Raw genomic sequence first — 13,308 nt, forward strand, 5'->3', positions numbered from 1 at the left:
AGAAAGAGGAGGCTTTAAAAAAAAACAACTTATCAATGACCTTTTCAGGAATATCAGCAATTATCTCACTACAATGTAAGGTTCTGGTAAGACATGGATTTCAGTAATTCATTAGTCCACCAGCAACCACAGACCAGGCAGTGTATTACAGCCAAATGTAATGGGGGTGCAGGGACATTTCTTTGGCTTTATGGGGATCGGAGCCAATGGACTGCGGTTACTGCGATAAGACACCAGTAAGGCAAGCTTTTTTAGCCACAGAGTAGTGCTGAGAATGGTGTTTTGGGGGGGAACTTCTTAGAAGGCTACTACTATCTAGCAAGGGCCTGAAAGATAAATTCTCTAATAGGTTTACCTTATGTTGCTGGTAGAGTAATTTCTGCACACAGTCCTCCTGCATCAGCTGAAAAGCTGTTTTACACAAGTGGTCCATAAGGAAGAGGATGGGTTGTTCTCGGAACCAAAGATGTTGGCTTATTAGAGCCTGAACCCAAAACTCCAACACGGCAATGGGGCCCACCTCATTGGGCTGAGTGCTTACAGATATGTGGGCCTATGGAGAAAGGGCTCAGGTGAGGTGACAGGTAATAACCAACCTCCCATTTTTCAAAACACCAACAAAATAATATCTACTTCCACTCCAAAACCCCAATCTGCTGACTTTCTTGGCCTAAAGGACTGTGCAAAGAGCTCTGGAATGACCAACACGTAGATGCGCTGGCACTAGGGATGCTTGGGAAAGGCCCTGACCTGGATCATGCTGTTGAGAAGCTTCACATTGTCCCCATGGCTGGCTCCAGTCAGATGCTGTGCCACCTTGTGGGTGACCTGCTGCGTGACACCCTGAGGGACGCCACTGTCCAAGTGCAGGAACAGCAGGAGGTGTGACAAAAACCTGCCAACACATACAACGACACACTTTATCTCCCAAACAAAGTCAACAGAATTTCCAGTGGGTAATTACTTATGAGAAAGAAGAAAAATATTAAAGGGGTCCCATTTTTAGACCAAAGCTCTATTCAGGGATTCTGATAAATCTTCAAGAATTTCAAAAGAATCAAGTTTTCCAATTTTATGTGGGTTAAAAGGAATTCTATTCACCTGGAGAAGGGTGTGAACAGACCCAAGATATACAAACACGTGCAAATTAAAGAACATCTGAGGAAAAAAACTCCAAAGTGCCCCAATATCCCTTCTACACTCCCCAGTTCACTAACAAAAGCAGAAATGTTAGCAAAATCATTCCACAATATTGTCTTGGGTGTCAACTTCACACAGGTCGCATATGGGCACTTATCTAAAGTACATCTAACCCATTAACCTCTCACATAGCACCCTTCATGGTCCTTAAGACCAGTAACTGCATCCTGAGGATGCGGTAACTTCCTGTGTCTCAGAGCAATGCCCAGCCTGCTTTGCTCACCACTGTACAGATGGGAGCAGCACACAGAAACCAGAGACGTAGTCATCTGTACCTGCCGAGCTGTTCTTTACTTACTGCTCATTCTTCAGAAGGTAATATTGGCAAGGGTAGAACAAAGGCAGAATCTTATCCAGGACATGGACCACTGTTCTCAAATGCCTCGACTGGACCAGAATTCCCAACAGTGGGATGCCTTCTGCACAGAACTTCTCAATGCTATTGAAAAGGAAAAAGGCAATGAGCATACAAGGCAGCCAGTTCATAAACTGATGTTCTTCCAATGAGCTGTCAGCCTGCATGCTACCAGGATTATCTTAGGTCTCCAGCACATTCTTGCATACACAAACTTCACACAGAAATATTAGAATCAGAACTCTGGAAGTACAAAGGAACTTAAAAGTTCATCTATATTTTCATTTTATAGATGAGAAAGGTGAAGTATGTGCCCAAATTCACATACCAGGTGTACCAGTTAATAATGTGGATTTGTTTCAATAGATGGAGTTGCACATATGTTGATATACGTGCGATTTGATATGTATGCTATTTTGTTGTATTGACAGCAAGCTTCAAAACTTCATATGTCAAATTTTCTGAAGGTGTTAACATCAGAGATATTTTTACGCTTAAAAATGTCAAATTTCGTGCCAAAAAAAGCATTTGCGGGAAATTTTAATTCATTACTTTATTTTGAAGAAAAGTGCTGCTGAAGGTTATCGTATACTTCGGGAAGCTTATTGTGAACATGCTCCATCTCAAGATATTTGTGAACGCTGGTTTAAACGCTTTAAAAGTGATGATTTCCATGTGAAAGACAACATCCAGGTCAACCGAAAAAGGTTGGAGACCAATAATTACAAGCATTATTGGATGAAGATGCGTGTCAAACTCAAAAACAACTTGCAGAAAGATTAAAAGTTGCTCAGCAAACAATTTCCAATCATTTACAAGCAATGGGAAAGATTTTAAAGGAAGGAAAATGGGTGCCACTTCAACTGAACAAAAGACAAATGGAAAACCGAAAAGTCATCAGTAAAATGTTGCTTCAACGGCACAAAAGAAAGTCTTTTTTTGCATCGAACTGTGACTGGAAATGAAAAGTGGACTTATTTTGAGAATCCCAAATGCACAAAATCATGAGTTGATTCAGGTCAGCCATCAACATCAATTGCAAGGCCAAATAGCTTCGGAAAGAAGACAATGCTCTGCGTTTGGTGGGATCAGGAAGGTGTGGTGTATTATGAGCTTCTAAAACCAGGTGAAATTGTTAATACTGATCGCTACTGACAACAAATAATCAATTTGAACCATGCTTTGATCGTAAAACAATCAGAATGTGCCAGACAACACGGCAAAGTAATTTTGCTTCATGACGCAAAAGTGTGACCATCACACACTTCAAAACCAGTTAAAGACACGTTAAAAGATCTTGCCTGCGAAGTATTAACCCACCCGCCATATTCACCAGACCTTGCTCCTTCAGATTACCACTTGTTCCGATTGATGGCACACGCACTTTCTGAGCAGCACTTCAAAACGTATGAAGAAGTGGAAAATTGGGTCTCTGAATGGTTTGCCTCAAAACAAGAAAAGTTCTACTGGGACGGTATCCACAGATTACCTGAAAGATGGGGGAAATGTGTAGCTAGTGATGGACATTACTTTGAATAAAGCACTTTTGATGTTTCTCGTGAAATTATTGTGTTTTCTTTGATTACAAAATCTGCTATTATTAACCGGTACACCTGGTAATTTCCTAGTGTGGGGTCAAAATGAGAACCCAGGTTTGCAAATTTCTAGTCCAGAGTGCTTGCTGCTACCCTATTTTGTTTCCCAAATGGTGCTTCTGCTAAGAGTTAAGGGGCTCTCATTGTTCGCTAGTCCCACAAGGTAGTCAAAGCAAAGAGAAGACTCAAAGGTGAGCTCAATCTCACAGTATATTCTGGCAAAGGTCTTCTGAAACCACTTAGGCATCAAAATTTACTCCAGAGAATCTACCCTCAAGAAATAATCTCAAAGATAGAAAAAAAAGAGATAACCCATGTAAAAATGTGCTTTTCAGAATTATTTATAATTGCAAACTTGGAGGCCAAAATTACATGTAAATATTGAGAAAATCCATTCAATGGGAATATTATTGCACAATTTTTAAATAATGCATTTGATGGCCATGGGCAACATGAAAAAATACTTCTGCTTTAACAATAGAGGGGGGAAAACATAAAATGTTATACTTCTGACTACAACTACTAGTAAAAAAGTTATATAGAGGGGTAAAACACACAGGGTTGATATCACACCAAAATGCTCATTGTGTTGGAGTGGCATCCTATATAATAAAAGCTTAATATGCTAAGTGTCCAGTGGTCCATTCAACCAATCAAAGCGTAATATGCTAATGATCTGCTAAGGCCACTCAACCACTCACTATGATGTGCACTGACCACCAGGGGGCAGACGCTCTGAGTAGTAGGTTAGCTTGCTGCTGGGGTCTGGCAGATCCGGACTGAGCGAGACAGGCCAGACACGCCCTGGAGTCCTCCAGTGGTTCCTCCCCAGCTGGCCAACATCCCGCATCCCTCCCCGGCCCCAATTGTGCACTGGTGGGGTCCCTCGGCCTAGCCTGCGCCCTCTTGCAATCCAGGACTCCTCGGGGGATGTCAGAGAGCTGGTTTCGGCCCGATCCTGCAGGCCAGGCCGAGGAACCCCACTGGTGCACCGGGCTCTAGTATATTTATAACTCTAAAAAAGAGCAAAGGGAAAAAAAATAATAAAGTACATTATCAATGTAAAAAAAAAAAAGAGCAAAGGAAAAATATAGTATAAAAATAATCAAAAAAATAACAATAAAACCCAACAATGTTGTATTAGGGTGAGAAAGATTCTGGGTAATTTTTTTGACTGCTGTCCTCTGAACTGTCTGTGATGTTATATTCAAGTACAACTTATCTCCTTGCATACTCTACCCCAAACCTCAAGCCCATTCATAAAATTCGCTTTAGTTCTAGGATATATACATCCCAGATGATCATGGTGGACTTTTACACTAGAGTTCAGCCCCTCAAAAAAAAAACCTTATCCTTGGCCTCACTCCCATTCAGAATCCAGTAATTAGCAGTAAACAAGTATTTATCTTTAGAGAGGATCTGTAGCAGTATCAATAAGAAGCTATAGTCCCAAAATGATTACAAAAAATTTAAAAAATCATGAAACAATTAAGTTCAGAACACCATTCAAAGAATTCACATGCCAGACACTGTTCTATGCATGTTAAATGTATAATACTCACTAGGGCCTCATAAAATCCAAAACTATTATTATTTCCATTTTAAAGATGAGGAACCTGAGATACAGTAAACTGTGAATGACACTAAGCTACTGGAAACAATGCAGAGTACCTTCCAAGAGGCCTATATAACATCTCCCTCTTCCTGGTAGATCAATTCTACCCTTTAACCTGACCTTAAAATTTGTCAATAACTTGGCCCTACTGACCTAGCTGATCACCTCCATTCACCAACAGGAATCACAGGCTTCAGTCAGAAGTATTTCTTTCATCACTTCCCCCCCTTCTCCCCACTTCCTCCTAACCTCTCAGACACCTGGTGCTCCTTCTCACATTCATTCAATCAGTACTTACTAAGTACAAGTTCTGGATGTACAAAGGTGAATAAGACAATGCCCTGACCTTGAAGGAGAGGGAGATAAACTTTTACACTACAGCACAGTGAGTATGCAGCTCAGAATGCGCAGGTGCTGCAGGGTGAAGGTGTGACCTTGGGCTGAATCTTCAACACTGTGGGTGCTGATCACCTGAAGGAGGTGAGAGTCACCACTCTGCTCCTTAGCCTAGGACAGTGGTCGGCAAACTCATTAGTCAACAGAGACAAATATCAACAGTACAATGATTGAAATTTCTTTTGAGAGCCAAATTTTTTAAACTTAAACTTCTTCTAATGCCACTTCTTCAAAATAGACTCGCTCAGGCCATGGTATTTTGTGCAAGAGCCACACTCAAGGGGCCAAAGAGCCGCATGTGGCTCGCGAGCCGCAGTTTGCTGACCACGGGCCTAGAACACCGTCTCTAATTAAGACTCCTCTCCAAAGCTTAGCTCCTCCATGAAAGTAATCTGCTCTAATTACTTTTATTCCTTTAAATTCTTCCTGCTCATACTGGTGGTTCTCAATCCATGCTGTACATTAGAATAATCTGGAGACCTGGCCCCTCAGACCAATTAGATCAGGATTTCCCTCACCCTCTCCCCTACACTGGTATTTTTAGAATCACTCCAAAAGTGATTTAAAAAGCAACTCGGTTGAGAAACTCTGCTCTGTACATATCACGCAGTCCATGAGTATATCTTTAGTACTAACCATTGTTTTCTGTCTAACATCTCCACCAAGCTGTCAACAACCTGAGGGCAGCTGTCTAACAACTCCATATCTCTCCTGCTCTATAGCACAAGGCTGAACACTAACAGCTGATAGGACAACTGGCATCCCACTGAAAATATACTCATTGAAATCAGAATGCTAAAAAGGTGTTACAATGAGTATGAAATGCAAGAACCAGAAAGCATAGGTCAGAGAGGTTTTTAGAAAAATGGGTAGGCTAGAAAAAAAATTAATACATTGTAGGAAAATTATCTTTAAAGGAAAGAATTTTTAACCAACTAAGGATTCATTCATTCATTCATTGTTTCTGGTAACACAAGACAAACACAGTTCCCGAGTTCTAACCTCAGAGAAGACCCCTGATAAAATTAAGCGGACAACTACAATATAGCAGGATACATGCTCCAGGGGAGGGATACAGACAGCTATGAGCTCATCTCAGAGAAGCATGTGACTCATCAAGAATTTCATCCCCCTGCAGCTGAGGAACCAGGGCTGCCATCACTTTAAAATTCTGTACAGGTGAGCAATTGCTTTTATTTGATTATTATTCTGAGGAAAAGAATACATACATCTACTGCTGACATAAACATTCCACACTGGATGACACGTACAACAACACTTCATAATGTAACAAGGTCACTTTCTGTGTCTTACAAGGTAACTTATAAATGTGTCATATGAGTTTGGGCAACATTTCCCCTTGATAGGCTATTGATTAAGGCTTACGCTTTGGCCCTGATCACTCTAGATAGGTTTAATGGAGGCCTCAGACCTTGGGATGTGAAGGAGGAGATACTAGTATCACTGACTGTAAGAGTTCAGCCCAAACACTGTACCTGTGGCCCACCGCCGTCATAGCTAAGGCCAGATAACAGCCAATGGGAACGCCCGCTTTAACAGCCTTCAAGAGGGGATGGAACGTGGGTGACTCTGTCATGTCGGGCACAGTGCTGGAGAAGGGAACAGTTGGACAATTCTGCTGCGTTCCGTAATCATTTTTGTGCAGTTTTAACCTCAAGATCAAGTTCCAGGCCCATTGGTTAAATGAGGTCTCAGGTGTCTCTCCATATCGAACAATACTGGCCAAATATGAAACCTAAAACAATGATTTATTTTAAACCAGATTAGTCATGTGCGCATTAAATCAGGAAGCTAACCCACCCCTCTCCTTTGTGATCAATAATGCTGTCGAAAGAGAGAACATATCACTTACTGATATTCGTGTTTGTGACATTAACTTAAAGCAATTTCTCAAAGTGACCACTTCTACTTACTTGCTAGTCATTTTGTGAACTTGATCTGAGACAGGCCAAGCAAAACAATAACAATATAAAAGTTATTATGCAAAAAATGGTGTGCTGGTAAATAAGTTTAACAACCAGTTGGAGTTGAGGAAACACATTCATACATTTGCCAATTTTTGGTGGTTTAAAAAAACTCCCACAATTTCAAGCTACTAATAGGTTACCCTGGCTTGCAGAGTTCCTGAAAATGTCCCAATCAGTTCTCCTGAGCCAGTACAGGTCAGCTCCAGCACACCTCTGTAGCTCAACTCAAATTCCATGATATTAAAATGGTCAGATGTGGGCTACTTCTTAAGGAAAATTTTTATCCAACCATAGGGTAAATACTGTAACTTTATCCACCCAGGCCATTTATAAGAGAGATGTATGTTCTCAATACATAAGAGAAGGCAATACCTGCTTCATACTTTCAGAAAGAAGCCCAGCATATGGCTTCTGTGCGAGGTATTTCTGGTATGCTTCAAGAATCATTAAAGCCACTTCAGCATGGACTGCTTGATCCAGATGCAAGGTACCCTATTGAAGAGAATATTAAGCACAAATATGCAATCTTGATTTTTTCTTAATATACCTTTAAGCCAAAAGACTAGATTGAATAGTGAAAAAGAATCTTGGATGCAGAAGCTAAATTTTCTAAAAACCACATTCCCTAATGAGTAAGTTATAAAATGATAATGGGGGGGAAATTAAAATCTTATTTTAAAAAAACATTACACTGTACCTAGATAGGTTTAGACCTGAGTCATCCCAGACTCTAGCCATAAAAGGTATCTTTGAATGTAATCCTCCTCCCCTTCCCTAGAATCTCTATAAATTATAAGTTTAAGGGCATTGCCACAAACCAAGAATATGTTTAATTATTATTAAACAGGGAGATATTTAATAAATTAAGTCTACATTCCCTTTCCTTGTTCTATAAGCATTGAAAATATAAAAAAAATACTTAACAACACAGGTATAATATTCAGGAGTTTAAAGTTGTCTATTAAATTTCCATCCAGCCCTGGCTGGTGTAGCTCAGTTGGCTGAGCATTGTCCCATGCACCGAAAGGTTACTGGTTCGATTCCCAGTCAGGGCACATACCCAGGTTGCAGGTTCGAACCCCAGTTGGGGCGCATGCGGGAGACAACTGATAGATGTTTTTCTCTCACATCTATGTTTTTTCTCTCTCCCTCTCCCTTCCTCTCTCTAAAATCAATAAAAATATATTTTTAAAGAAAAGCTATTAAAAGGCCTTTAAAAATCTTTTTTCCACTCAGTCTTCCTCTGCAGCCTGAAGAAACACATTCTTTAACCCTCTCATAGAAGATTACCTTTCTAACTCTAACAAAGGAGAGTGACAGGGGAATCTTCATGCAGCTCTCTGAGAAAAGGGGGACCTGGCGGGGTGGGAGCCAATCACAAGTCAGTGTGTGTGAAGGTGGAGAACAGGCCCCTGCAGCGCCCACCCACCAGCACCTGAGAGAGAGAAGGCCCACATGAACCCATGGGCAGTCCCACGTGGTCAGGGTCACCCTAGGGGAAGAGATCCCTGGCCTCAGTGTTCTCATCTGTACAACAGGAACCATGTTCAGGAAAACTACCGACCTTGACCATGAGGACTAAATGACTTGCTTGGACAAAAGCTGGCAGGCAACTGGAGAGGGCTAAGTTCTCTCCCATTTTCCCTTAAAAATGTTTAAATATTTTGACCAAGGAGTCCACAACTAAGGCCTAGGGCAGTGGTCGGCAAACTCATTAGTCAACAGAGCCAAACATCAACAGTACAACAACTAAAATTTCTTTTGAGAGCCAAATTCAAATTTTTTAAACTTAAACTTCTTCAACGCCACTTCTTCAAAATAGACTCGCCCAGGCAGTGGTATTTTGTGGAAGAGCCACACTCAAGGGGCCAAAGAGCCGCATGTGGGTCGCGAGCCGCAATTTACCGACCACGGGCCTAGAGTAAAGAGACAGCAAGGGTTTAACAGTTAAAAATCACTTGAGCCCTAGCCATTTGGCTAAGTGGATAGAGCCGTGGTCAGCAAACTGCGGCTCGCAAACCACATGCGGCTCTTTGGCCCCTTGAGTGTGGCTCTAGGCGAGTCTATTTTGAAGAAGTGGCGTTAGAAGAAGTTTAAGTTTAAAAAATTTGACTCTCAAAAATTTCAATTGTTATACTATTAATATTTGGCTCTGTTGACTAATGAGTTTGCTGACCATGGGATAAAGCGTAGGCCTGTGGACCAAATGGTTCCGGGTTCAATTCTGGTCAAGGGCACATACCTCGGTTGCAGGATCATACCCCAACCAGGCCCCAGCCCTGGTCGGAGCTCATACAGGAGGCAAACATACACATCAATATTTCTCTGTCTTTCCCTCTCTCTTCCACTCTCTCTAAAAATCGATGGGAAAATGTCCTTGGGTGAGAACTAAAAAAATAATTTAAAAATTTTTTAAAAATCACTTGACCTGGCATCTTTGGAGACATTTGATAGGTAGCAAGGCCTTAAAAATAATAAAACACCCTATCAAATAAAAGAGTAATATGCAAATTGACCATCACTCCAAGACACAAGATGGCCGCCCCCATGTGGTCAAAGATGGCTGCCCCCATGTGGACACAAGATGGCTGCCACAAGATGGCTGGCAGGGGAGGGCAGTTGGGGGCAGTTGCGGGAGACCAGGCCAGCAAGGAAAGGCAGTTGCGGGGGACCCAGGCCTGCAAGGGAGGGCAGTTGGGGGGACCAGGCCTGCAGGGGAGGGCAGTTAGGGGTGACCGGGCCAGCAGAGGAGGGCAGGTGGGGAAGACCAGGCCAGCAGGGGAGGGCAGTTAGGGGCAACCAGACTGGCAGGGGAGGGCAGTTAGGGGTGACCAGGCCGGCAGTGGAGGGCAGTTAGGGACAATCCGGCCGTCCAGGGAGCAGTTAGGCGTTGATCAGGCTAGCAGTGGAGTGGTTAGGGGGTGATCAAGCTGGCAGGCAGAAGCAGTTAGGGGCAATCAGGCAGAGGCAGGCGAGCGGTTGGGAGCCAGCAGTCCTGTATTGTGAAAGGGATATCCAATTGCCCGTTTAGGCCCGGTGGGGTTGGGCCTAAACAGAAGGTCGGACATCCCTCAAGGGGTCCCAGATTGGAGAGGGTGTAGGCTTGGCTGAGGGACACCCCTCCCCATCGTGCACGAATTTCGTGCACCGGGCCTCTAGTTGTTAATAAAAACTACCACCATTGAGTACTTGGTGTGTCACAGGAACTGTCATGTTTTACCATGTCCTAAGCTATTGAATCCTTACAAAAACCCTATGAAGTAAGCTTAGTAATATTGATGCTTAGAGATGAGCAACTGAGGCCCAGAGAGCATAAGAGCTTGCCCAGAGTCACAGAGCCAGGAGGTGGCAGAGTGGGAATAGAACCCAGGCTGGCTCAGGCTCTCAATCAACCCAGAGTGTTTCGGAAGACAAATCTGACAATGACATGCAAGACAAAATGCAGGAAGAGGAAGGCCTAGAGGCAGGAGAGGCAATGAGGAGGAAATGCAGTAATTAGCCAAAGATAAAACAACAGATACAAAATGTCTTTAAAAAAAGGAAAGAACTTTCAATGTTGAACAATGTATCTTCATTCAGAGGATGCTCACTCTGCAAAAACAGAATGAAAGAGAAGATCCTAAACTCTGACACAGCTAAAAGAATCTGCAGATCTTGCAAATGATACTCGGAAAGGTTAATGTTTTGAGAAAATGTTTCTCTAAAACGGATGAGTGCAGAGCCTGCAGTTTCTACAGCAGCGATTTTCAACCAGAGTGCCGCAAGAAATTTTCAAACATGCAATACCTATTTAGTCAGGGGCACTGACCTCTTTTCCCTTAGACTGTCAAATAAAATAATGACAACAGCCAACACAATAGCCAGCTGGTGTGAATGAAAAAAAAATTATACCTATTTTTTGTCAGATCAGCAAAAAGCGTGTTTTTTGGTGAGCTGCAGAATTTTAGTAATTAGCTTATGTGTGCCATGAGATGGAAAAGGTTGAAAATCGCTGCTCTAGGAATGATTTTAACACATACCTGTTCACCAAATCCCCAATTCAGTCCTTCTAGAATGACACAGGCCAATTTGTTCTTCACCATTGTCAGGTCACAATTCAATAACCAATCCCGAATCACAGCTATCTCGGACGCAGAAGGTCGCCAAAGATACAAAGGCAGTTCTTTAAACAAGTATAAAGACACCTTATTAAGAAGAAAATGATAATAATTAAAATCAAAACTTAGAGACAATCCTATATACAATACTATATCATTAAACTGCTTATAAAATTTTTTCTCCAAAGGAAAATGGATTTTGTTTGATTTTTAGAGACATGAAATAGACAACTAAATCAAATGAATATTAAAAATGTTAATATTAAAAATGAATATTTAGCACCTGCTATAACACGGATGAAACAGGAAAACACACTAATGAAAGATGCTAGTCACAAAAGACCTGTGTACATAATTCCCTTTATATGAAATGTACAGAATAGTCAAAACTATATAGAGAGAGTAGATTAGTGGTTGCTTAGGGCTGGAGGGGATGGAAGGATAGAGCATGATAGCTAACGAGTATGTGGTTGTTTTCTGAGATGATAAAAATATCCTAAAATTGACAGTGGTGATGGTTGTACATTTCAGTGAAAGTACTAAAATACATTGACTTCTACATTCTAGATAGAATGTATGGTACACGAATTATATGGTATATGAATTATATCGCAATAAAGCTGTTATTGAAAAATATATAAAACACTGGCCGGTTTTGCTCAGTGGATAGAGCATTGGCCTGCGGACTGAAGGGTCCCGGGTTTGATTCTGGTCAAGGGCATGTACCTTAGTGGCAGGCTCCTCCCTGGCCTGGGCCCTGATCAGGGCTTGTGCAGGAGGCAACCAATCAATGTGTTTCTCTCACATCAATGTTTCTTTCTATCTTTCCCTCTCTCTTCCACTCTCCCTAAAAATAAATAGAAAAAAATATCTTCTGGCGAGGATTAACAAACAAAAAAACTACATGAAGATTACAAAAGTGATTGTGAAAAATACAGAAAAATACTGTATGTGTCTTGCTCAATTCAAACTACTACTTTTAATTTTGCTTTTGACTTATTTAAATAGTACCTTGTTTCTCAATCAGAGTTGTTTCTTCCGAGGGTAAAGTATAAAATTATGAAAGGCAAACAAAATTATGAAATAAAAACTGTTAATATAAGGCTTTATAGCTAATTATTTAAAGTAAAAACCTGTTATTGAAGGAGGTAGAAAGGTCACTTTGAGGAGATTAAAGAAAAACAATCCCAGCTTTCTATAAGAAGCAGCTGATCCCAAGTGGGCATGTGAATGGCACAGAGCCCAGGACACTAAATGTTCTCTTCGTCCTGTTGTGCCCATGACTCACTCATGCCCAACAGCCTTTCTATTTTGCCCAATGCTCCATTACTCCAGGATTTAAAAGGGAAAACAAACAAACAAACAAACAAAAGCAGCGCTCTTACCATTCCAACCTGGTCAATGGTGTCTTGAACTCTATCCAAAAGGATAGAAATTATCTCCGGGTGAACAGCTGTGATGGCCCCTAAAAGCTCTCGACCAACCTTTGAAAAAGTCTCTCTGGTGGACAGGGTAACATAAGATACCTAAAAGTGGGAGGGAGTGGAGATGGCACTTTTAATACCAATTATCTGTCAAAACACATTTCCATAATTTACTTAGATATGTTTTCAAGTAAAGTGAAAAAACACAGCCTCCCACCTCACACAATGTTCAAAAACATGTCAGAACTTTAGAGAACAAAGTGTGTTCCCTGAAGGTGGGAGGTGGAAGGAGAGAGAATAGAGGGGAAAGGTAACTATGTAACAATGATTTCATGTGCTAGATCCAGAAAGTAAACCCTAAAGTAGCAATAAAATAGTCCCTTCATGTAAAACTTTTCTAAACTTGAGGAAATCACTAAAATGATAAAACTCAGAATGCATTTCATGGAAATACATATTCTCTCCTACAAAATAAGATCCCCAACTACAAGAACTCCTAAAACATCAATGTTTACCAATTCCTCTTGAACAATGTCTCCCAAACTACAGACTACAATCCAGTGGTGCCGGCATTTACTTTTTAAATACAATGGACTAGAACAGAAAAATAACAGTAAAGAAAAATAGAATAGAAAAAT

General features: G+C 41.3%; 1 protein-coding gene across 2 annotated transcripts in view; it reads right to left on the reverse strand.

Moving 5' to 3' along the window:
* Nucleotides 1–13,308, reverse strand: part of EPG5 (ectopic P-granules 5 autophagy tethering factor) — an 84,723-nt gene that overhangs the window by 47,139 nt on the left and 24,276 nt on the right. For both annotated transcript variants that reach the window (XM_079783423.1, XM_079783422.1), the window contains exons 13-19: nucleotides 12,632–12,772; nucleotides 11,169–11,333; nucleotides 7,522–7,641; nucleotides 6,658–6,917; nucleotides 1,499–1,639; nucleotides 751–895; nucleotides 356–553 (exon numbers count right to left, since the gene is read on the reverse strand). In XM_079783423.1, the coding sequence (XP_079639549.1) occupies nucleotides 356–553; nucleotides 751–895; nucleotides 1,499–1,639; nucleotides 6,658–6,917; nucleotides 7,522–7,641; nucleotides 11,169–11,333; nucleotides 12,632–12,772 (1,170 nt within the window). The remainder of the gene's footprint in view (nucleotides 1–355; nucleotides 554–750; nucleotides 896–1,498; nucleotides 1,640–6,657; nucleotides 6,918–7,521; nucleotides 7,642–11,168; nucleotides 11,334–12,631; nucleotides 12,773–13,308) is intronic.

This window comes from Cnephaeus nilssonii, assembly GCF_951640355.1.
Source record: "Cnephaeus nilssonii genome assembly, chromosome: 11".
Taxonomy (NCBI): domain Eukaryota; kingdom Metazoa; phylum Chordata; class Mammalia; order Chiroptera; family Vespertilionidae; genus Cnephaeus; species Cnephaeus nilssonii.